General features: G+C 45.9%; 2 protein-coding genes across 7 annotated transcripts; both read right to left on the bottom strand.

Moving 5' to 3' along the window:
- Window positions 1-1,445: 1,445 nt before the first annotated feature.
- Window positions 1,446-11,804, bottom strand: LOC110535729 (pyruvate dehydrogenase [acetyl-transferring]-phosphatase 1, mitochondrial). 5 transcript variants are annotated; one of them, XM_036938585.1, is made up of 9 exons: window positions 11,786-11,804; window positions 9,601-9,952; window positions 9,241-9,408; window positions 8,949-9,160; window positions 8,483-8,588; window positions 8,268-8,362; window positions 7,983-8,151; window positions 3,712-3,930; window positions 1,446-3,521 (listed from the first exon to the last, which is right to left on the bottom strand). In XM_036938585.1, the coding sequence occupies exons 2-9, from the start codon at window positions 9,862-9,864 to the stop codon at window positions 3,141-3,143; spliced, it is 1,614 nt and encodes a 537-aa protein (XP_036794480.1). In that variant the 5' UTR covers window positions 9,865-9,952; window positions 11,786-11,804; the 3' UTR covers window positions 1,446-3,140. The 5 variants fall into 5 exon arrangements, with proteins under 5 accessions (XP_036794480.1, XP_036794477.1, XP_036794465.1 ...); XM_036938582.1 differs by lacking the exon at window positions 11,786-11,804 and adding an exon at window positions 11,633-11,738; XM_036938570.1 differs by lacking the exon at window positions 11,786-11,804 and adding an exon at window positions 11,539-11,693.
- Window positions 11,805-12,060: 256 nt separating this feature from the next.
- tmem67 (transmembrane protein 67) lies at window positions 12,061-23,493 on the bottom strand. 2 transcript variants are annotated; one of them, XM_021620721.2, is made up of 29 exons: window positions 23,254-23,493; window positions 22,719-22,807; window positions 22,271-22,361; window positions 22,050-22,149; window positions 21,548-21,614; window positions 21,376-21,447; window positions 21,033-21,095; window positions 20,743-20,897; window positions 20,471-20,579; window positions 20,296-20,382; window positions 19,917-19,982; window positions 19,448-19,601; window positions 19,251-19,371; window positions 19,050-19,155; window positions 18,911-18,967; window positions 18,698-18,796; window positions 18,445-18,543; window positions 18,259-18,267; window positions 18,079-18,168; window positions 16,755-16,854; window positions 16,510-16,655; window positions 16,051-16,191; window positions 15,866-15,946; window positions 15,624-15,740; window positions 15,390-15,506; window positions 14,981-15,088; window positions 13,629-13,731; window positions 12,807-12,949; window positions 12,061-12,713 (listed from the first exon to the last, which is right to left on the bottom strand). In XM_021620721.2, exons 1-29 carry the CDS (start codon window positions 23,438-23,440, stop codon window positions 12,633-12,635), a joined length of 2,958 nt encoding a protein of 985 aa, XP_021476396.2. In that variant the 5' UTR covers window positions 23,441-23,493; the 3' UTR covers window positions 12,061-12,632. The 2 variants fall into 2 exon arrangements, with proteins under 2 accessions (XP_021476396.2, XP_021476405.2); XM_021620730.2 differs by lacking the exon at window positions 18,259-18,267.
- Window positions 23,494-23,505: the final 12 nt, after the last annotated feature.

The following is a 23,505-nucleotide window of genomic DNA, read 5'->3' as shown; positions in this document are numbered from 1 at the left end:
CAACACGGTCCAATAACACCAGCCTTAACACAACAACACGGTCCAATAACACCAGCCTTAACACAACAACACGGTCCAATAACACCAGCCTTAACACATAACAACACAGTCCAATAACACCAGCCTTAACACATAACAACAACACAGTCCAATAACACCAGCCTTAACACATAACAACAACACAGTCCAATAACACCAGCCTTAACACATAACAACAACACAGTCCAATAACACCAGCCTTAACACATAACACAGTCCAATAACACCAGCCTTAACACACAACACAGTCCAATAACACCAGCCTTAACACAACACAGTCCAATAACACCAGCCTTAACACAACAACACAGTCCAATAACACCAGCCTTAACACATAACACAGTCCAATAACACCAACCTTAACACAGTCCAATAACACCAGCCTTAACACAGTCCAATAACACCAGCCTTAACACAGTCCAATAACACCAGCCTTAACACAACAACACGGTCCAATAACACCAGCCTTAACACAACAACACGGTCCAATAACACCAGCCTTAACACAACAACACAGTCCAATAACACCAGCATAAAGAAAATAGCCCATAAAGTACCCTCCTTCCAAACACAACCTTACTTGACTTCAGAAATACACACATTATGCCAGTACGACATGCTGAGAATTATAAACACAATACCCACTGACACACACGATGCAGGTATGCACACACACAAACTAAACACACAAATTTCCACTATCAAAACAAGTCTATACACCCAAACGCATAGATTGGTAACTAAGGACAGAAAAACCTAGGAGAATAACAGTCCTACCTAGAGGTCACTGAATCAAATAAATTAAACACGTGTGCATGCGGACGTCTCAGTCATATTTCTGTGTAAGGGATCTTCCAATAAGGTTCAATAACTACTAGCGCCATCTAGTGACTGACAATGGACATGTTTGAGTTACTACTCCGCAGAATGAGTGCAGAGTGTGAACATAATATGAACCAGACTGGTTACATTACATGGACCTTGCTATACAAGTAGCCAAAAAAAACACCACTGATTACTGATTCAACTACACAAACTAGAAGATAGAAGCTACAAAGCAATAGGGGGTTGTTGTTGGGGAGAGTGCGGAGCGAGAGGGTGAGCTGTACTCTGTACTGCCTTGGTCACTGTTGCCGACGTGTGACTAGGAGAATCTGTCAGAGAAATTACCATGACCTGAACACACACAAATACACACCAGTGTAACTTGACACCTCGCTGGCTGACCTCTGGAATGGACTCAGTCTGCCTTGACCTTCTGAGAGCACCGCGGGCACACAGTCCGGTCTGACCACATTCCAGGGGTGTGGCAGGAGAGAGTTAAAGACAGAGGCACTGCAGAACAGCACAACCAGAGAGCAATACGTACAGACAGGCAGAACAAAATCTAACATGTGTAGTAGCCATTGTGTGTAGTCAGTGTTTTATTAAGTTTCCAAATACAAAAAAACTTTAGTCTCAAGCCCAAACAGGTAAAGACACTGTACATACATACCTGTCACATCTCATATAATTGTGGATAAATACCTGCGACATATTAAAAGTTGCATAAATAACCTTCAAGTATTCAGCCAGCGTCCAGACAGAGCCACCTTCAGCTTTACATTCTCTCCTCTCCTAAATATACACCACCATGATATATACAACCTCATATGATGCACACCCTTCATCTGACCTATACAAGCCTAGGACCACACCATGGTTAGTGTCCTGCCAACAGTGACTAAGTCTGTCTCTGTTTTAGTCACTCCTGGAGGTTTGGCATGAACATGACAGGAGATGGTTACAGTTCAATTCCTAATTCCATGGTTACCTCAGACAGAGATCTGACACCAGGCTAGCAATGATTCACTGTTAAAAACTAAAAAGTTTACTTTCTAAAAGCATTTTTGATAGAATACACACCACGTAAGCATGATGACGTTAGTATACCACCCCCCCCCCCCCCCCGTATGAGAGTATAATTGTCAAAAAACACGAGAGGTTCAACCACTATGTTCCTTTTGAAACATGTATACTCTGCAACCCTAAAACAATAAACATCTGATCACACACCCCTCTCTCTCTCCTCTACAGAATACCAACACTCCTTCAGTCTGCTGTAGAATCTCTCAGACACACTCAGCGCATAACAAACCTGATTCCTGTGGGTGAGTAGTTGTGATAGAGGTGTTAGTGCTGGATCTAAAGCCTGCACACTACGTAGCTCTACTGGTTCCTATCTTAGTGACGCCGTCTGTCTCAGAGCAATAACATCTGCTTTATAGACACATGCAGTTATTCCTCTCGAAGGTTGACAAAATAGACAATGTTTGAAATCAGATTAAAAACATTTTAAATAAACATTATTCAAAATATAAGATAACAAGAAGTGTGCCTGGGAGCTCTTGGCTGTCCGTCTGTAACAAGTAAAGGACACTGATCCATCCAATGACAGAACAGAGACAGCCCTACTATGTAACAGCAGAGCCATGCGGTAGAGCCAGGATGGAGGCCAGTTGCAGCTCTAGAGCAAGACAGATGCTGCAACTGCACAGCACAGAATCTGTGATATGAAAGAGGGAGGGATGTTTGTAGAGGAGTAGACAGGCCAGATTGAACAAACACAAAGGCTGCCACTGTATCATTACCTCAATGCTCAGACAACATAGTTATAAAGCAGCAAACTCTTTAGGCACAAATGAAAGTGTCCTATGGGCAGAGACTGTGACAGAGCAGAGAAGCAGAATGCTGCAGGGAGGTTGATCAAATATCCTTTAAAAAGCTTCATACACACACAAGACTCAGAAAAGAGCCAACTTGTGATCAGTATCAGCAAGCATTTCAACAATCCACATGACCAGGACTGTGTGCTCACATGTGCACATACTGTACACGCACCTCTTCAATAACAATCCTAAAATAAGGAGTCTGAAGGTTGGCAGTCCTCCCTCTGCAGGGTTAGTCCATTAACAGTATGTTTTGTGTGTGTTTGGTAAAATAAAGATGAGACGTTAACCATGTGTCTGTAGCAAGACCCAGTCCTCACTGGACCTGTTTATCCTCCTAGAAAGTCAACTTCCTGTTCATGTCCACGTTCCCCTCTGATAGGCTGAGCTGGCTCAGGACTCCCCCCCTTGGCGCTGGTGTCCAACCACGTGGGGGTTGAACTGTGTGATGATGATGGTGATGTCATCGCGGTACATGCGGGCCAGTTCCTCAGGCAGAGACAGCATCTTGGACAGCGTCTCGTGGTCCACTGCTCCAAACTCATTGTTGCCCACCGCGTGGCGAATCAGGTGGGTGGCAGCGTTCTGGTCCTGGAACGCCAAGGAGGCACGGGCCTTCCTCTCAGCCAGCAGCCCCTGCATCTGTCCCAGGGTGACATGGTAACCCCCCACGGTGAGGGGCTGGCGCTGGTGGACCCCCGTTAGATACTCCCCTACGATCCGGACCACCTCCTGTCGATGGAGCGTCTCCCACAGCCCGTCTGTACCCAGCACCTGCAGGAGGAGGGACAAAGACCTGTAGTTAACTAAAGGAAACTTCTAACTACATAACTTCAGATATAGGTTTGTTTTAATGGAGCACAATGCACGTTTTTGTTCAAGAAAAGACAACAAAGCCTTATCAATCAATCAATGAAATCATGAATTGGTCAATCAGTCAATTGACCAATCCTTTGTCTCTCACCAGGAAGCGGTCCTGAGGTCGGAGGCGGTGGTGTGTGATCTCAGGCTCCGCCGTGAGGTAGGGAGGGGTGTGGTAATTGGGGGGAATGAACTTGGTGTGTTCATTGTCATGGAGCTGGTCTGGTCCTGACTCCAACACACCTCGCTGTAAGTCAATGCTCCACTTGAACTTCACATCTCCAAACGCACGGAACGGCATCAGCAGGCCCAACAACCGGTCCTGGCAGAGGGAGAGAAAGAGATAGAGGATATATGTTGGTTTTTACTTTATGTTTAACTGACCTGCTGTGCCACTGTTCTCTCTAGATGTGTAACGGTACTGACCTGCTGTACCACCGTTCTCTCTGTATGTGTAATGGTACTGACCTGCTGTGCCACTGTTCTCTCTGTATGTGTAACGGTACTGACCTGCTGTACCACTGTTCTCTCTGTATGTGTAACGGTACTGACCTGCTGTGCCACTGTTCTCTCTGTATGTGTAATGGTACTGACCTGCTGTGCCACTGTTCTCTCTGTATGTGCAACGGTACTGACCTGCTGTGCCATCGTTCTCTCTGTATGTGTAACGGTACTGACCTGCTGTGCCACCGTTCTCTCTAGATGTGTAACGGTACTGACCTGCTGTGCCACCGTTCTCTCTGTATGTGTAACGGTACTGACCTGCTGTGCCACTGTTCTCTCTGTATGTGTAATGGGACTGACCTGCTGTGCCACTGTTCTCTCTGTATGTGTAACGGTACTGACCTGCTGTGCCACTGTTCTCTCTGTATGTGTAACGGTACTGACCTGCTGTACCACTGTTCTCTCTGTATGTGTAACGGTACTGACCTGCTGTACCACTGTTCTCTCTAGATGTGTAACGGTACTGACCTGCTGTACCACTGTTCTCTCTGTATGTGTAACGGTACTGACCTGCTGTGCCACTGTTCTCTCTGTATGTGTAACGGTACTGACCTGCTGTGCCACTGTTCTCTCTGTATGTGTAATGGTACTGACCTGCTGTGCCACTGTTCTCTCTGTATGTGTAACGGTACTGACCTGCTGTACCACTGTTCTCTCTGTATGTGTAACAGTACTGACCTGCTGTGCCACTGTTCTCTCTGGATGTATAACGGTACTGACCTGCTGTGCCACTGTTCTCTCTGTATGTATAACGGTACTGACCTGCTGTGCCACTGTTCTCTCTGGATGTATAACGGTACTGACCTGCTGTGCCACTGTTCTCTCTGTATGTGTAACGGTACTAACCTGCTGTGCCACTGTTCTCTCTGTATGTATAACGGTACTGACCTGCTGTGCCACTGTTCTCTCTGGATGTATAACGGTACTGACCTGCTGTGCCACTGTTCTCTCTGTATGTGTAACGGTACTAACCTGCTGTGCCACTGTTCTCTCTGTATGTGTAACGGTACTGACCTGCTGTGCCACTGTTCTCTCTGTATGTGTAACGGTACTGACCTGCTGTGCCACTGTTCTCTCTAGATGTGTAACGGTACTGACCTGCTGTGCCACTGTTCTCTCTAGATGTGTAACGGTACTGACCTGCTGTGCCACTGTTCTCTCTAGATGTGTAACGGTACTAACCTGCTGTGCCACTGTTCTCTCTAGATGTATAACGGTACTGACCTGCTGTGCCACCGTTCTCTCTAGATGTGTAACGGTACTAACCTGCTGTGCCACTGTTCTCTCTGTATGTGTAACGGTACTAACCTGCTGTGCCACCGTTCTCTCTGTATGTGTAACGGTACTAACCTGCTGTGCCACTGTTCTCTCTGTATGTATAACGGTACTGACCTGCTGTGCCACTGTTCTCTCTAGATGTGTAATGGTACTGACCTGCTGTGCCACTGTTCTCTCTAGATGTGTAATGGTACTAACCTGCTGTGCCACTGTTCTCTCTGTATGTATAACGGTACTGACCTGCTGTGCCACTGTTCTCTCTAGATGTGTAATGGTACTGACCTGCTGTGCCACTGTTCTCTCTGTATGTGTAACGGTACTAACCTGCTGTGCCACTGTTCTCTCTGTATGTATAACGGTACTGACCTGCTGTGCCACTGTTCTCTCTAGATGTGTAACGGTACTGACCTGCTGTACCACTGTTCTCTCTGTATGTGTAACGGTACTAACCTGCTGTGCCACTGTTCTCTCTGTATGTGTAATGGTACTGACCTGCTGTGCCACTGTTCTCTCTAGATGTGTAACGGTACTGACCTGCTGTGCCACCGTTCTCTCTAGATGTGTAACGGTACTGACCTGCTGTGCCACTGTTCTCTCTGTATGTGTAACGGTACTGACCTGCTGTGCCACTGTTCTCTCTGTATGTGTAACGGTACTGACCTGCTGTACCACTGTTCTCTCTGTATGTGTAACGGTACTGACCTGCTGTACCACTGTTCTCTCTAGATGTGTAACGGTACTGACCTGCTGTACCACTGTTCTCTCTGTATGTGTAACGGTACTGACCTGCTGTGCCACTGTTCTCTCTGTATGTGTAACGGTACTGACCTGCTGTGCCACTGTTCTCTCTGTATGTGTAATGGTACTGACCTGCTGTGCCACTGTTCTCTCTGTATGTGTAACGGTACTGACCTGCTGTACCACTGTTCTCTCTGTATGTGTAACGGTACTGACCTGCTGTGCCACTGTTCTCTCTGGATGTATAACGGTACTGACCTGCTGTGCCACTGTTCTCTCTGTATGTATAACGGTACTGACCTGCTGTGCCACTGTTCTCTCTGGATGTATAACGGTACTGACCTGCTGTGCCACTGTTCTCTCTGTATGTGTAACGGTACTAACCTGCTGTGCCACTGTTCTCTCTGTATGTATAACGGTACTGACCTGCTGTGCCACTGTTCTCTCTGGATGTATAACGGTACTGACCTGCTGTGCCACTGTTCTCTCTGTATGTGTAACGGTACTAACCTGCTGTGCCACTGTTCTCTCTGTATGTGTAACGGTACTGACCTGCTGTGCCACTGTTCTCTCTAGATGTGTAACGGTACTGACCTGCTGTGCCACTGTTCTCTCTAGATGTGTAACGGTACTGACCTGCTGTGCCACTGTTCTCTCTAGATGTGTAACGGTACTAACCTGCTGTGCCACCGTTCTCTTTAGATGTGTAATGGTACTGACCTGCTGTACCACTGTTCTCTCTGTATGTGTAATGGTACTGACCTGCTGTGCCACTGTTCTCTCTAGATGTGTAACGGTACTGACCTGCTGTGCCACTGTTCTCTCTGTATGTGTAACGGTACTAACCTGCTGTGCCACTGTTCTCTCTGTATGTGTAACGGTACTAACCTGCTGTGCCACTGTTCTCTCTGTATGTATAACGGTACTGACCTGCTGTGCCACTGTTCTCTCTAGATGTGTAATGGTACTGACCTGCTGTGCCACTGTTCTCTCTAGATGTGTAATGGTACTAACCTGCTGTGCCACTGTTCTCTCTGTATGTATAACGGTACTGACCTGCTGTGCCACTGTTCTCTCTAGATGTGTAATGGTACTGACCTGCTGTGCCACTGTTCTCTCTGTATGTGTAACGGTACTAACCTGCTGTGCCACTGTTCTCTCTGTATGTATAACGGTACTGACCTGCTGTGCCACTGTTCTCTCTAGATGTGTAACGGTACTGACCTGCTGTGCCACTGTTCTCTCTGTATGTGTAACGGTACTAACCTGCTGTGCCACTGTTCTCTCTGTATGTGTAATGGTACTGACCTGCTGTGCCACTGTTCTCTCTAGATGTGTAACGGTACTGACCTGCTGTGCCACCGTTCTCTCTAGATGTGTAACGGTACTGACCTGCTGTGCCACTGTTCTCTCTGTATGTGTAACGGTACTAACCTGCTGTGCCACTGTTCTCTCTGTATGTATAACGGTACTGACCTGCTGTGCCACTGTTCTCTCTAGATGTGTAACGGTACTAACCTGCTGTGCCACTGTTCTCTCTGTATGTGTAACGGTACTGACCTGCTGTGCCACTGTTCTCTCTGTATGTATAACGGTACTGACCTGCTGTGCCACTGTTCTCTCTGTATGTGTAACGGTACTGACCTGCTGTGCCACTGTTCTCTCTGTATGTGTAATGGTACTGACCTGCTGTGCCACTGTTCTCTCTGTATGTGTAATGGTACTGACCTGCTGTGCCACCGTTCTCTCTAGATGTGTAATGGTACTGACCTGCTGTGCCACTGTTCTCTCTAGATGTGTAATGGTACTGACCTGCTGTGCCACTGTTCTCTCTAGATGTGTAAAGGTACTAACCTGTCGTACGACAGTCTTCTTCTCAGAGGGGGGGTGCTCCCCCTGGATGCGGGCCACCTCGTTCTCATTCTGGGCATTGTGGTCGTTGGAGAGCGTGTGAGCGCTGAACGAGCCGTCCTCCTCCTGGACCCCCAGCACCGCCCGGCCGTCGCCCGTGTTCGCTACATACCTACACAACCACAGTCAGAGGATTCAGACACTCAGTCAGAGCAGACAGATGGAGACCAGACAGTACATATGGGAGCCAACAGAGAGAGATCCGTGGCTGTGGACCAGAGTACGTACAGGTCGGATCCATCGATGTGAGCTACGCAGGCAGTCGCTCCAGAGAAGGCCACTCTCAGAACCCAGTAGTGGAGGAAGGAATTGGCATCTCCCACCTGGACAACACAACATAGGGATCAGCAGTACACATTTCTACCCAGGGCTGGAAACTATGGTAACACAGAGACATCATGGACAGAGGATATAAGTCAAGGGGATAGAACACGGTCTCTCACCTGAGCCTCCAGAGACAGGTCACTGTCCAGTCTCTTAAAGGCACTCAGCAACGCCTCTCTGGGCCCTAGGCTCTCCCCTGGACTGGGAACATAATCAACTCCAACACTGAATAATGACACATGTTTAATAACATTACTGATGCATCCTTATTACCCCATGCCTGTTGAGGTCTATGACTTGCTGTGTGTGTTTGTATGTGTGTACCTGCTGAGGTCTACGAGTTCATGTGTGTGTTTGTGTGTGTGTACCTGCTGAGGTCTATGAGTTCCTGTGTGTGTGTGTTTGTACCTGCTGAGGTCTATGAGTTCCTGTGTGTGTGTGTGTGTGTGTGTGTGTGTGTGTGTGTGTGTGTGTGTGTGTGTGTGGTGTGTGTGTACCTGCTGAGGTCTGAGTTCCTGTGTGTGTGTGTGTGTGTGTGTGTGTGTGTGTGTGTGTGTGTGTGTGTGTGTGTGTGTGTGTGTGTACCTGCTGAGGTCTATGAGTTCCTGCCAGTAGGTTCTGAGGCTGTTGAAGTACATAGTCTGTGCCTCCCTGGTGAAGTAGTCGTTGGGGTGTTTGTGCCACTGCAGGATGGGGCTGAGGGGTCTGCCTGCCTCTACTGCAGACTCCAGCTCACACAGGGTCTCATGGGGCATCAAGGACATGGCTACGTAGTAGAACAACCTCTCACTCAGCGCCTGAGAAACAGACAGGTAGATGTTTTACTGCACATTAAAACTAACTCGCAGATTATACACAATGACAGCAGAAACTTTACCTGTGCACAGGCACAGCCCGCATGGCCGTCGAACACTCCCAGCAGCATCCCCCGCGTCTGCAGACAGGTGGCAGCGCTGCGCCGGTCCTCGATGGGTGCGTTGGCAGGCAGCTGGTTACTGTCGAACCCCATCACCGACGACACATTCTTACCATCAAACTCTGGAACCTAGAACCAAAGCACACACTCATATTCTTATGGTCTCAGCGCAATCGTGAAGCTGTACTCATTGTGTGTAAATGTGTGTATTGTCCGCCCCTACCTTGAAGCTGTACTCGTTGTGTGTAAATGTGTGTATCGAACGCCCCTACCTTGAAGCTGTACTCATTGTGTGTAAATGTGTGTATCGACCGCCCCTACCTTGAAGCTGTACTCGTTGGCCTTGAGGATTGAGTTGACCTGTGGGGGGGTGAGATTGTAGCTGTGGAGGTCAGGGCTCCTCCTATAGCCACGCACGGGCATGGCTGTCGGCCATATGGGGTGGGGCTGCGACGAGGTGGGCCGGTGGGAGGTGGGGCAGCAGGGGAGCTGGCGTTGGAACAGGGAGGAACCCCAGAGCTTCGCCCAAGGGAAGCCTCGGAACAGCTGTGATGTCACGGGCATGGTGGCTCGCTCTGGGTGCATACACTCTCAGAGCACCGCCACACACACACACACTCTCAGAGCAGCGCCACACACACACACTCTCGGAGCAGCGCCAACACACACACACCTACGGGAGACAACAGGAACTGTGAGCTATTGGCAAAAATGCAGCTTGTATCATCTGTATAATTCAGTCAACACAACCACAGCTGACTATGGCATTTTGATTGTGTACACACCTCTCATTCAGTCAGTGTACATAAATTACTGACATGTAGTAACAGAGCTCTCGACAAAGGTACCATTACAGACCAATACAAACAAAAGTGACATGCAAATAACATAACGGATCAAGACAAGTAGTTCTATCTTCCAACCGTATTTATTTTGATTGTGTGGTGAATAAGGGAGCTGGAACCAGTGACCTTGCTACAAGGAAACCTCCTGTGCAATAAAGGTCTGAGCCTCTTGGTAGAGGCTTTATTATGCTTTGAGGCAGGTTGCACTCCAACAATGGAACACTGCATTCCAGTACTAGCGGACTAGTGTGACAGACTGGCACTAGGTTGCCAGGCTGTGTTACTCCATAAAAGAGCCTTGCCCCTCTACAGGGGTCAGCCACCACTAGTTTTCTGACAGACTATATATAGTCCTGTGAAGCGGGTCTGACATTTGCTCACTCCTGAAAACCCAATCTTGTCCTACTGAACTAGATTCTCTCTAACACATAGGCTTTCCCTCTCTCTGCCCTTTCCGCCTCCTAGATTAGGACCCCAGGGAGAGGAACTACTGTTATTGTAACAGCTAATGGGGATCCTAATAAAACATGAACAAATACAACAATTACACAATAATTAAAGGGGCAATCAGCAGTTGCTAAATTAATGATATGGACCCATTGAATCTTGAAGAATAAAATTTAGAAATGCCTCGATCTTAGTTCAACTGCCACACTCCACCAGAACCCAAAATAAAAGCTTGTTTACCTTCAATGCTTGTAAAGAAACACCATATAGCCTCAAAACATGGTTAAAACTATTATTTTGATATCATGGATGGTCAGTCCTTGCATCCATAGCTCTGTCTATGAATTTGAGAGTAGATACATTTCTCCAGCCCTATCCCTCCGCTTTTTACCGAAACAGGGTCCGCGATTTCGCTTTCTGATTGACGCTTTAATCTAGCTATTTGTAGCGAAGGGGCAATGCGTGCAGCTGCTTTTGTCGGTCGAAAGAGACCCAGGCACGGCTGAAATACACGGAACCCCCGGTACTAGTTGAAATACCGCTCAAACCTCCAGTCTATGACCAGTGACCACGGCCTATCCCTGGCTAGGCCTGACTGCTACAGATTTGCCATATTGTTTACAGTACAGAGTCAGTTTTCTTTGTACTTAGATGAAATCGACATCAGTATTTTCAGAGTTCCCAATAGCAAATAATCCCAAATACAAGCATAATTAAAGCCAGCACATTGTTACGTATTAATTTGATGGGCCGACAAAGTCTACTCTACTGCTGGGTAGTAACGTTGGCTAGCGATGATCTAGCTATGCGTCACCGCAAACCAGTTTAAAACACCACTCCTCCTTCAGTCCTTGTACATTATGGTCACGGTAACAAAGCTCACAAAATATAACAGAAGTTAGTTATCAATGCATTAACACATACTGCACAAAAGTAACATGCCAAACACATTTATCAAGCCACCGACCTTATTCTCAGAGTTCACTATTTCATTTTCCTACGCTATCCACCCTCCTGCATCTCTCTCCAGCTCACAACATACTAAACGCTGATTGGCTCACCTCTCTGACAGATCTGACTGGCTTGTTAACCCTTTGCACGCTGCTGGGGGTGTGTGACATACTTTCAAGCACCAAAATGATGTCAAGATCTCTATTCATCATGAACTATTTGCAAAATAACACCCAGTGTAGTAAAGGAACAGGTGAACGGACCCTGCTGGCTGCAGCTCCTACTGGCCCCGGAGCAGAGCTGGGCCTACACTGTTATCTAGTTTTATAGCACCATAATAAGGTCATCACACTTCAGCAAAAGAGATGTTTCCTGGCACGTTAGGTTAGTAATTGATGATGGCACTACAGCAGCCAATAGCTAATGTGTGGATGGTTTGAAGTACCACAATCCTTCTCTCATCTACCTTCACCTCCCTCCATCTTTTCTCTCTCTATCTACAGGGCCAATAACAGAGGAAGCAAATGAAGAGACCATATAAAATCAGACCCATTGTTTTAATTTGTAAAAACATATCAAATAGAAAAACTGAATTACAAAATGTACATCATCGACCCTGTGAAGAACATGTACAAAATACTGTGTAAACAAGTAGAAAAGCATTTGTCAAAAAAAAAAAAAGAGTCTGCCAAAGCTGTAAACAAAACAATTAAACCACGCTAGTCACACAGCTACCAAGGCTGTTACATGCTAACAAGGCATGGCATACTATAGTCTATACCACTCGAGCTCAACTCTGGACCAGTTCCACGGCTTTTCTTCAGATTTAGAGCTGGGACACCAGGTGTGTGTAATTAATGATCAGGTAGAACAGAAAACTAGCAGGCTCCAGACCTCGTAGGGTAAGAGTTGAATACCCTTGTCACACTTTTCTCCATCTCTAGCAAACACAGCTTTGATTATTCAAATTGCATTCTAAATTGAAGATCATGATTAGTTGATTATTGGAGTCAGGTGTGTTAGCTGGGGCAAAACTGTGACACCAATCAGGCCCCGAGAACTGGAATTGCCCGCGCCTGGTCTATACTTTCACCATTCTAACAGCAGAAACTATATCAGGAATCTCTTGTCCACCAATGTTTTGTTGGCCAGGTTTCTCCTCCCAATACTGTTACGGATTAACCGAAAGACCTAGAATAGAAAATAAATAAATTGTTATTTTTTGCTGTTATACAACTGACACAAACAAACAAAGACAGGTACAAGTACACCCACAATACTGACCATTTGCTGTATGTATGTGAGTACGCCTGCCAGTATGAAGCTCTGTGCTCCCAGATCGACCACACAGAAGAAGAGCGTGTCAAAGATCAACAGGGTGGCTTCGTTCCCGTAGAACAGCACGTCACTGAACGAATGGGACTCATCTGTTGAATAAAGACATATTTCAGAGCTCATACAGGTGCCCAGGCTTGTTCACAGACCACACTGCCATTTATCTGCAGCCCACACAGTGTGTGTAATGTAGTAATATAGACCGCATATTACTGCTGTATCTGCCATGTTTTCAGATATATACAGTACCAGTCAAAAGTTGACACACCTACTCATTCAAGGGTTTTACTTTATTTTTAAAAATGTTCTACATTATAGAATAGTAGTGAAGACATCAAAACTATGAAATAACACATATGGAATCATGTAGTAACCGAAAAAGTGTTAACAAATCAAAATATATTTTATATTTGAGATTCTTCAAAGTAGTCACCCTTTGCCTTGATGACAGCTTTGCACACTCTTGACATTCTCTCAACCAGCTTCATGAGGTAGTCACCTGGATTGTATTTCATTTAACAGGTGTGCCTTGTTAAAAATGTATTTGTGGAATTTATTTCCTCCTTATTGCGTTTGAGGCAATCAGTTGTGTTGTTACAAGGTAGGGGTGGTATTCAGAAGATAGCCCTATTTGGTAAAAGACCAAGTCCATATTATGGCAAGAACAGCTCCAAACTTTTGCCTGGTATTGTATATACATATAAACTATTGGAACCAAGATTGAAAAATAAGTGATGTTGGCACAAGATGGAGGGAAGGTTGCAGCATAACCGTTGTAGAAGATGCTCTTGTCCATTGGCTCCAAGAACTCCATCCCTATGACTCTCTCAAAAAATAGTTTGTCTCTCACAACGTATTCCATGTCCCGATGGGCCTACAGAGAATACAACATAACATCAGGAAAGGGTGTGTGTGAAAATATTTAGAACAGATCCTAGGAAGTGACTCATGGTGTGTTGTGTGTTTATATCTTACATGGTCTATGACAGATCCTAGGAAACGGTTCATGGTGTGGTATGTTTATCTTATCTTACATGGTCTATGACAGATCCTAGGAAACGGTTCATTGTGTGGTATGTTTATATCTTACATGGTCTATGACAGATCCTAGGAAACAGTTCATGGTGTGTGGTATGTTTATATCTTACATGGTCTATGACAGATCCTAGGAAACGGTTCATGGTGTGTGGTATGTTTATATCTTACATGGTCTATGACAGATCCTAGGAAACGGTTCATTGTGTGGTATGTTTATATCTTACATGGTCTATGACAGATCCTAGGAAACGGTTCATTGTGTGGTATGTTTATATCTTACATGGTCTATGACAGATCCTAGGAAACGGTTCATGGTGTGGTATGTTTATATCTTACATGGTCTATGACAGATCCTAGGAAACAGTTCATGGTGTGGTATGTTTATATCTTACATGGTCTTTGACAGATCCTAGGAAACGGTTCATTGTGTGGTATGATTATCTTACATGGTCTATGACAGATCCTAGGAAACGGTTCATTGTGTGGTATGTTTATATCTTACATGGTCTATGACAGATCCTAGGAAACGGTTCATGGTGTGTGGTATGTTTATCTTATCTTACATGGTCTATGACAGATCCTAGGAAACGGTTCATGGTGTGGTATGTTTATCTTATCTTACATGGTCTATGACAGATCCTAGGAAACGGTTCATGGTGTGGTATGTTTATCTTATCTTACATGGTCTATGACAGATCCTAGGAAACGGTTCATGGTGTGGTATGTTTATCTTATCTTACATGATCTATGACAGATCCTAGGAAACGGTTAATTGTGTGGTATGTTTATATCTTACATGGTCTATGACAGATCCTAGGAAACGGTTCATGGTGTGTGGTATGTTTATATCTTACATGGTCTATGACAGATCCTAGGAAACGGTTCATGGTGTGTGGTATGTTTATATCTTACAGGGTCTATGACAGATCCTAGGAAACGGTTCATTGTGTGTGGTATGTTTATATCTTACATGGTCTATGACAGATCCTAGGAAACGGTTCATGGTGTGGTATGTTTATCTTATCTTACATGGTCTATGACAGAACCTAGGAAACGGTTCATTGTGTGGTATGTTTATATCTTACATGGTCTATGACAGATCCTAGGAAACGGTTCATTGTGTGGTAGGCTTTGGTACTCTGGTCAAAGGGGTGTCCCGAGGCTGCGTCCACCAACCGCGACGGTCCATTTCTCTGTTAGAGACAAACACAGATATACCTTTGAACAAGGTAAATATTTCCATGCCCTTGAGTGTACCTGACCCATTGAACTCTACAAAGTAATCTGAAATTGTAAATCATGAAATGAGTTGTAACCTGAAATAATATGAAAACTGTGACAACTACATTTTTAAAAGCTTCAGACAGAGGCACGTTCAATGTGGTACAACGTAACAGAATATTCTGATAGAAACACATTGCATAGAACAGACATGAATATCTTTCCTGTTGATTATGATGATCTCAAACAACACACAGACACACACAGCCCCACCCTGCTGAGGGGCTCCAGGATGCGGTCGTACTGCAGGCGTAGGCGGCTGGTGATGGAGATCTGGAAGGTCTGAGTGTCTGTGTTGGGAAGGAGACCTCTCTGACCACACAGAGACTCCTACAGAGAGAGAGAGGGAGAAAGGGTTGAATAGCTTTTTATATCGGAACGAAATACACACATGCACACATCCCAATTCCACACACACTCTCTCTGTCTGTCTCTGTGTGTACGTACGGCCTCTCTCTTGAGGTTGATGTTCATCTCCTCCATGTTGGTGTCAGCGTGGCCGTGGACGGAGCGCCCGTGGATGTAGTAACCAAAACACCTGTGGGACAGCAGCAGCACCGAAATCTAAGACAGAAGAAAAACGTTTAAATGACTGATAGCATTAAAACAGCAGCAGTTCATCAGCCCATCTCACTTTTACAAAATGTGCACGGCAGCTGAGACACTATGCTGGTGAGAGTGATACTCACGTTGCTGATAGAGCATAGGTCCACAAACTGACGGATCTTATCCTCCACAAAACGCTCATGGAAAGCAGTGAAGAAAATGATCTGCAGAGAGAAAGTGAAAGACACACAGAGTGAGAAAGCCTGTCCAGAGACCCACTCTGGTAACAGGTCTGACCAACATCTGCAGTTCATAGGGGTGTACCTACCTGCAGCAGTCCAATGCAGAGCCAGAGTGTGGCGGCCAGGCCATAGCGCAGCGTCAGGCTGTAGGGAGGGGAGTAGGACTGAGGGGGGCGCTGAAGATCTGACCAGGGGTCCCTAAGGGCCAGACTAGAGAAGCCAACCACCTAGACACACAGGGAGAGAGAAAGATAGAGCAACAGAGTCACAGAGAGAGAGTTAAGAAAGTGATTTGAAATGTATCAGGGGAGAGTGCTGCCATTTCTCTGATGGGAAAGAGAGAGTCACAGAGAGAGGCACAGAGGGACAGAGAGAGACAGAGACACAGAGGGACAGACAAGGAGACAGAGAGGCAGAGAGACACACAGACAAGGGGACAGAGAGGCAGAGAGAGACACAGACAAGGGGACAGAAAGAGAGAGAGACACAGACAAGGAGACAGAGAGAGACAGAGACAGAGAGAGGGAAGGAAGATGTGTGTGTACCTCCAGTAGGAAAAGCACAGCCATGATCTGGAAGGTGGGGCTGATCTTGCGTATGGTCTGAATCTCATTCCACTCGTTGGCCACAAAGTAGGTCCTCCAGATGCTGACAGGAGAAGGGCTGTGCTTCGCCTCACCGTTGCCATTGCCTGACAACAACCCAAATCATGGTCACTTCTAATTCAGAGAGACAGAGGGGTAAAACAACTTTCAGAGAAAAGGGGAAAAGGCGTTTTTTGACTACGTACCCTGGATGGTCTTGTTGGCTTTGCCGCGCGGTCTCTCCCAGTCTATGAAGAAGATATCCACTGACAACTGCTGGATCAGCTTATGGAGAAACTGCACAGTCTGGAGGACCGGAAGACAATTTAGACCAGTGGTATTCAAACTTTTTCAGCAGGGATCCCATTTCTATCGGCAGAATTTCTCGTGACCCCACCCCAAATATAATGACCGATATATCGACCAATAATTCCACCGCTATTCGATAAATAGGATGAAAAAGGCAAATATGTTCCTTTTTCCACAAAAAAATGTTTTACTAGGATTAGGAGGCTCCAACACAAGGTTACCACAGGAAAGTGGGAATTCACTTCCTCAGCAAAACCTCTCACTATCCAAATCTGCATGTGCTTCAGGGAAGAGAACAGAGTTGTGAAGTAGCACAGATCCATGAACAAGTGACTGCTCAGCTGAAGTGTTTTCCCCGTAAAACCCAAGGGTTATTCTTTGACTGTGCATGTTTATGTTAATGTTGTGTTCTGAACGTTGGGTCACAATCTGTGTGTGGGTTTGGGTGTGTGCATGTGTGTTAAGTCATGTGGTCTTCCTAGGTGTGGATTGATGAGGCCTTCAGATCTTCTAATATGCCATTGGCACCTATGCCGCCGCCTTGGGAAAAACTGTCAGAAAAATATAGTTTATTCTCCATAAGATTTGTTTAATGAAATAATAGATTATTAGAATCCTTGGCATCCTAACGATGATAGTCAGAGGAGTTGGACTGCAAGTTTCAACAGATTCACCTATATTAACACCAGCCCTATTTTCCTGACAGTTTTCCTATAGGTGTGCCACAAAGCGTTATCCTTAGCGTTGGCACACAAAACAGAAAAGTATTAGAATTTTGGAACTAGATGTTTCTGCACGTTTGAGGACGTTACAGCATGTTATCCCACCAGTGGTGAGAACCTGCTGTAGCTCTTATTACCATCATCTATGCCTTAGTTGGTTTTAGGTGGTTTGAACCAATTTATATACTTACACAACCGTAGAAATCTGTAAATTGACATTTTACATCAACAAATAACATTCAATTCATTTTTATCTCTTACAAAATTAGAACCAATATAAATAATTGACTAAATCACAATTAATTTGTCAAATAATCTGTACTGTAATCCCCACGCCCATTTAAAACAAAATATATAATACTTTTTTCTACGTGGCGACCCCACTGCAATTCCCCCTCGCCCACACTAGGGGTCGCTCCCCTGACTTCGAATACCACAATTTTAGACAAATAGAAGCATACACATAACACAAGCTGTCAACAGGGTGGGATGGCCTCACCTTGAGAGCAAAGGCACAGCCCACATACGCCACAAACCTCTCCTCCTGCAGACCTGGTAACGGTAGCAGCACTGACACAAAATGCTGGGCCTAGACACACACACACACACACACATTTTTAATGTTCTTGTGTGGGAGGGGGAGAGGAAAAGAGGAGGGGAGGAGAAGAGAAAGACTTGCCTCCACCGTCTGAGTGTGCAGCCCAGGAGAAGAAAGAAGAGAAAAACCTTGAATAAAATCACAATCCGTATAAACAGGAGTAAAGACCAGAGACAGGTCAGAGGTAAAGGTCTGTTAGTGTGTGTGTGTGGGGGGGGGGGGGGGCTGTGGTGTGGTGTGTGTCTGTCTGCGGGGGTCTCCGTCTACCTTATAGAAGATGAGCCAGTACAGGCCTGTTCCCACGGTGATGAAGAAGAAGACGTTAGCCAGATCACCAGCGTAAAACAACAGGAACTTCAATACGGTCTGAGAGACAGAATAGAGAAGGAGAGGCAGAGAGAGAGAGGTCAGGGAAAATATATGACAAACATGCAATCGAATTCTACATTTAAATAAATGCATTTGGGTGTTTAAAGGTTAATGGTTAGAAGTCAGGGGTTACAGGTTAAAGGTCAGGTACCTCCATGTCAATGAGAGGAGAGCCAATCCTCCTCTTCCAGCTGGCTGTCTTCACTAAGGAATACAGAACAGAAACACCACCCAACACACCTAGGGCGATCTACACAAACACACACACACACACACACACACACACACTAATCATTACGGTCTTCTCTATGCATGCAATCGCAACAGCATTACCCTTCTCGTTCTCTGTCCCCTGGTTACTCACATCAGTCTTCATGTGAGCTTCAGTCTGGTCCATCTCATAGTCCACAGCAAACGACACCTAGAACACACAGAAGTTACAGTGGGATCAGGGATGTGTGTGTGTGCTGTGAGAAGGTGTGTGTGTGTGATGTGTTACTCACAGAGACAGTCTGTGTGTTTGGGGCAGTGATGAGGACGTCTGAGTAGGTCACAGAGAGGAGAGGAGGGAACACCTGTCCCTTCTGAGTCCCTGGCACCAGCTGAAACCTATGTCATAAATACACACACATGTTTTCACACCCTGCTAACATTGATGAATGCGTGTAGTCCTACATGGATGTGTGTTTGAGTGTGCAACTCACCCTATCCTGATGCTGCTTGCGATGCGTATGACTTTTGGCAGAGAGCCGAGGCTCTTCTCTCTCCCACTCAGAGTGTCCACCAGTAACACACGTCTCGATAGGTACCAGTCGTTCAAGTTACCTACACACACCAGTTATTCAAGATACTTGTTGAGGGAGAAAGGATTTAAAACAAATGTACCCCCTCCCACATTCACCTTGGTTGATGAACTTCCTGTTGTATTCTTGGTTGAGGTTGCGTGTGGGAAGGGGGAGCAGTCTCCTGTCCTCTCCTCGGCTCAGATCCACAAACACATCGTAGAATAAAGGTTCAGCATAAACACGCAACAGGTCTGCTACGGAGAGAACACACTACACACACAGACACATACGTCATAGAATTGGCGCTAAGTGAGAACGCAAAACAACTGTAACCATGAGAAAACACCACAGCACATGTTGACGAGATAGAGACAGGGCTTGACTTGGGCAGGAGTTCACCGGATCTGAGTCCCGGCACCGTAAATGTTCTACTGCTCGAAGATCCTGTTCCTCTTATAGAATATTATCTCAAAAGTATTGTGGAGCTTCTGCACCTAAATACTGTATAAACAGTAGTGGCATCCAAAATGAGTACCGGAACCCATTTCAGTTCAAGTCAAGCACTGGATAGAGGTAGAAACTCACAGTCTCCTGGTAGGCCGTGCCAAAGGTGTAAGCTGCCTCCTGTCTCCTGGCGGTGTCTGGACAGAGCTGGGAGAGGAGACAGTCACTTTCCTCAAGTCAAAACGAATAATGATAACGACTGATCTATGACTGAGCTGTATCATGAAACACTGGCGTCTCAACACTGGAACCAGCAGTGTGATGGAAAGAATAACACCTTTAGGCTAAACTTGTGTGTCACTAAGGGCTCTGCTCCCAACCTCAGGTTGTTACAAATATTACTACAGTAGACAGCTCAGCTTGAAGGTCAATATGAATGGAAGTCATTATGAGACTGCAAAGTGTGGCAATGCAAGACTAGCCTTCACTAGTCAGGCTCAAGATGAACTTCCTGTTTTACCTGCAGGTTGTTTCCTCCCACTTTCTCCCATTGGAGGAAGTCTCCTCTGGCGTTGTAGACAGCAGCCACTAGGTTGATGTCTGTATTCTGAGAAAGAGAGACAACGCACGTAGAATCGGAGTGATCATCATAGGTGTTATGGTAATAGTGTTGGGTCAATGTGTGTGTTACGGACCCTGTTGCGTCCCTTGAAGCTGAATCCAGTGGGAAGTGGCTCTGTCTGCAGCACGCGGTTGGCCAGACCCGGCTGGTCCCCGTAGTAAAGCCATGGGAGATTGGCTCTCCTAAAGTCACAGGGGCAGGAATGGACAGTTCCATTGACTGATCTACTCCAGATTTTACATCATTGGTTGAAAACAGTGGTTAGAAACTCCAGAGCAAGAGTAGATATTCAGAAGATGTTTTAGGGGTTATAGGTTAGGGGTCAGGAAAAGAGTTAGAGGTTACCAGTAGGATATGTCCTGTGTAGATCCCAGGGCTGCGGTAGCTCTGAAGATAGTGTTGTAGAGACCACAGGCATCGTTGGCCACGCTGCTGAAGGAGTGCATGTTCATCACACACATGTTCCCCAATGCCTGGCATGCTGTCAGGTTAGTATACACCTGTACAATGCACACATACCAACACGATCAGGTCAGAGAACACCTGCAGGACACACACCACACACATGGACAAGTGCACATAGATTGTCCAGGGTCAGAAAGGTGAACAGGTATTTGAGAGGCTGTATATTTTACCAAGCAGGCAGCTGCTGAAGAGTAGAGGTTTGTGGAGAACCATGCTGATTGCACAGGAAGGGACTACAGGGGGAACATACCAAACAGTGTTACAGTGTTACTATAATTCCACAGTTACATAACTACAGCAGGCTCACTGATGCTCTGGGTCCAGTTTTTCAAAAATTACAGTATCTACCTGGATTTTGCCTATCGGATAGGAATAAAACAGAGAAATAGAATGAATACAATGGAATACCCCATTCAAGTAAATTATTCGTTCTATTTCTATGCACTGATAGACCGATAGACAAAATCCAGATAGATAACATTTGAAAAACTGGGCCCTGTTGTGTTGACTTACCAGCTCAGCATAGTTGACGTTTGGGTTCACAGTTGTAGGGAGGTTGTTGGGAGGGAAACACATACCTCCAGCCTGTAAAGAAACATGACATATGATTCACGGATGCTCTAAACTTGTATTTCATTTTAAACCCATACATGACACACACGCGTATTATAGAGGGTGGGCTCACCAGGATGTTGGAACCACACATACAGGACTGAGAGGTGTTGATGAAGGAAGCCTGGCATCTCTGACACCTGACAGAGACAAGAGAGCAGAGTCAGACAGAGACAGACAGGGACAAGAGAGCAGAGTCAGACAGAGACAGACAGAGTCAGGCAGAGTCAGGCAGAGTCAGACAGAGACAGACAGAGACAAGAGAGCAGAGTCAGACAGAGACAGACAGAGACAAGAGAGCAGAGTCAGGCAGAGACAGACAGAGACAAGAGAGCAGAGTCAGACAGAGACAGACAGAGTCAGGCAGAGTCAGGCAGAGTCAGACAGAGACAGAAAGAGACAAGAGAGCAGAGTCAGACAGAGACAAGAGAGCAGAGTCAGACAGAGACAGCCAGAGGCAGCCAGAGACAGACAGTAAAAGGTTCAATCAGCAGAATCTTAACAAGTCATGCCATCTGAGAGTTTAGAGCAGAAATATCAGTTGTTCTGCAGGAAGACTTGGCTGTGTCTGGTACCTGTCTCCGTAGCTGTTAGGGGCTGAGAGGGCAGGTTCAGCTCCGTTACACACCTCACACCTGGCCTCTTCCAGAGGGTTCCCCTGGACATCCCGCTCCACTACAGTACAACAATACAGCATTAGCATCACACAGCGGCGCACCATAAACACCATCACATCCCCTGTAGACGTGGCTCCTCCAGCTGCTGTCTCACCCAGTATACTCCCAGTTTTACTCACCCAGTATACTCCCAGACGGGCACTGACAGGTTCCCTGCTCTGTCAGACTGCCCGGACAGAGGATACACCCATAGCCATCCTCTGTTACTGCCTACAGGAGACAGGAAGAACAACACATGCAGTTCAGCACCAGTGGAGGCTGCTGAGGGGAGAACACCTCATAATAATGGCTGGAACATAGCAATGGAATGGCATTAAACACATAAAAAACATGTGTTTGATGTATTTGATACCATTCCACTTATTCCGCTCCAGCCATTACCACGAGCTGTCCTCCCCAACTACGGTGCCACCAATCTCCTGTGTTCAGCACACTTCCCAGGACAATCTGTATTGATTGAGACCTTTAAACTGGTCGGTGAATGATAAGTAAATAGAAATAGCTGATTTTGTACTGTATTATAAGGTGTGATCATCTACTGTCTAGTAGTACAGAATAAGAATATACCGGTTTTTCTAATGGACACCTCTGACAGGTGATGGAGGCTCCGTTGGTAGCGAGAACTCTGAACCCAGTCACACATTCACAAGACAGACCTGATGAAGGAGGAGAGGGTAATTGGTTAACACAAGAGATTATAACAGTAGACACAGCTGTGACACGTTGTAAACCATCAGTGCCATTTCTCTCAGCAAACAATACCTGCAGCAATCTTATTGACTGATGAACCAGCTAATATAGTCTACATATAGGACAATGCAACTAGCAGGCCAGTTTACACTATATTAGCTGCATTATTATCAAATTCTAACCAGCTAGCTAGCCAGGTGGCTTACTGCAATTACATTCCTCCCCTATGATTCGCTACTGCTGTATTTAAGTACTATTTAGCAAAGATGGTTGAGCCTGTTCTATTCGTACACGTAATGTTTTAAACAACACGATTGACTCTACAACAAACCCGGACTGGAGTAGATTAGCGTACTGCTAATTAGGTAGCCCGTTAGTCACAGTATAACCAACAACACCATTGATAACGCACCAGTTGCACTCGTACTCTGGTTCGGTCCGCATTTCACACAGGACTGACTGGAGATGTCGTAGAACTGTTCCACGCCGCAGTCTGAAGGACGCTGAAACGAAATCGTAAACTGCTGGGAGTGAAGTAGGTTTGATTTTATTGTTAGAAATAGTGCCAATCCGCACACAAGTAGCATCCCCGTTGCCATGGTAGAGAAACTGACTTTCTGTTATTTTACCCACAAACCCTTCTGTCTTTTGGGGCGTGTGCTCG

Source organism: Oncorhynchus mykiss, chromosome 2, assembly GCF_013265735.2.
Source record: "Oncorhynchus mykiss isolate Arlee chromosome 2, USDA_OmykA_1.1, whole genome shotgun sequence".
In the NCBI taxonomy this organism is placed as follows: Eukaryota; Metazoa; Chordata; class Actinopteri; order Salmoniformes; family Salmonidae; genus Oncorhynchus; species Oncorhynchus mykiss.
This window is presented reverse-complemented; position numbering and strand designations above follow the sequence as displayed.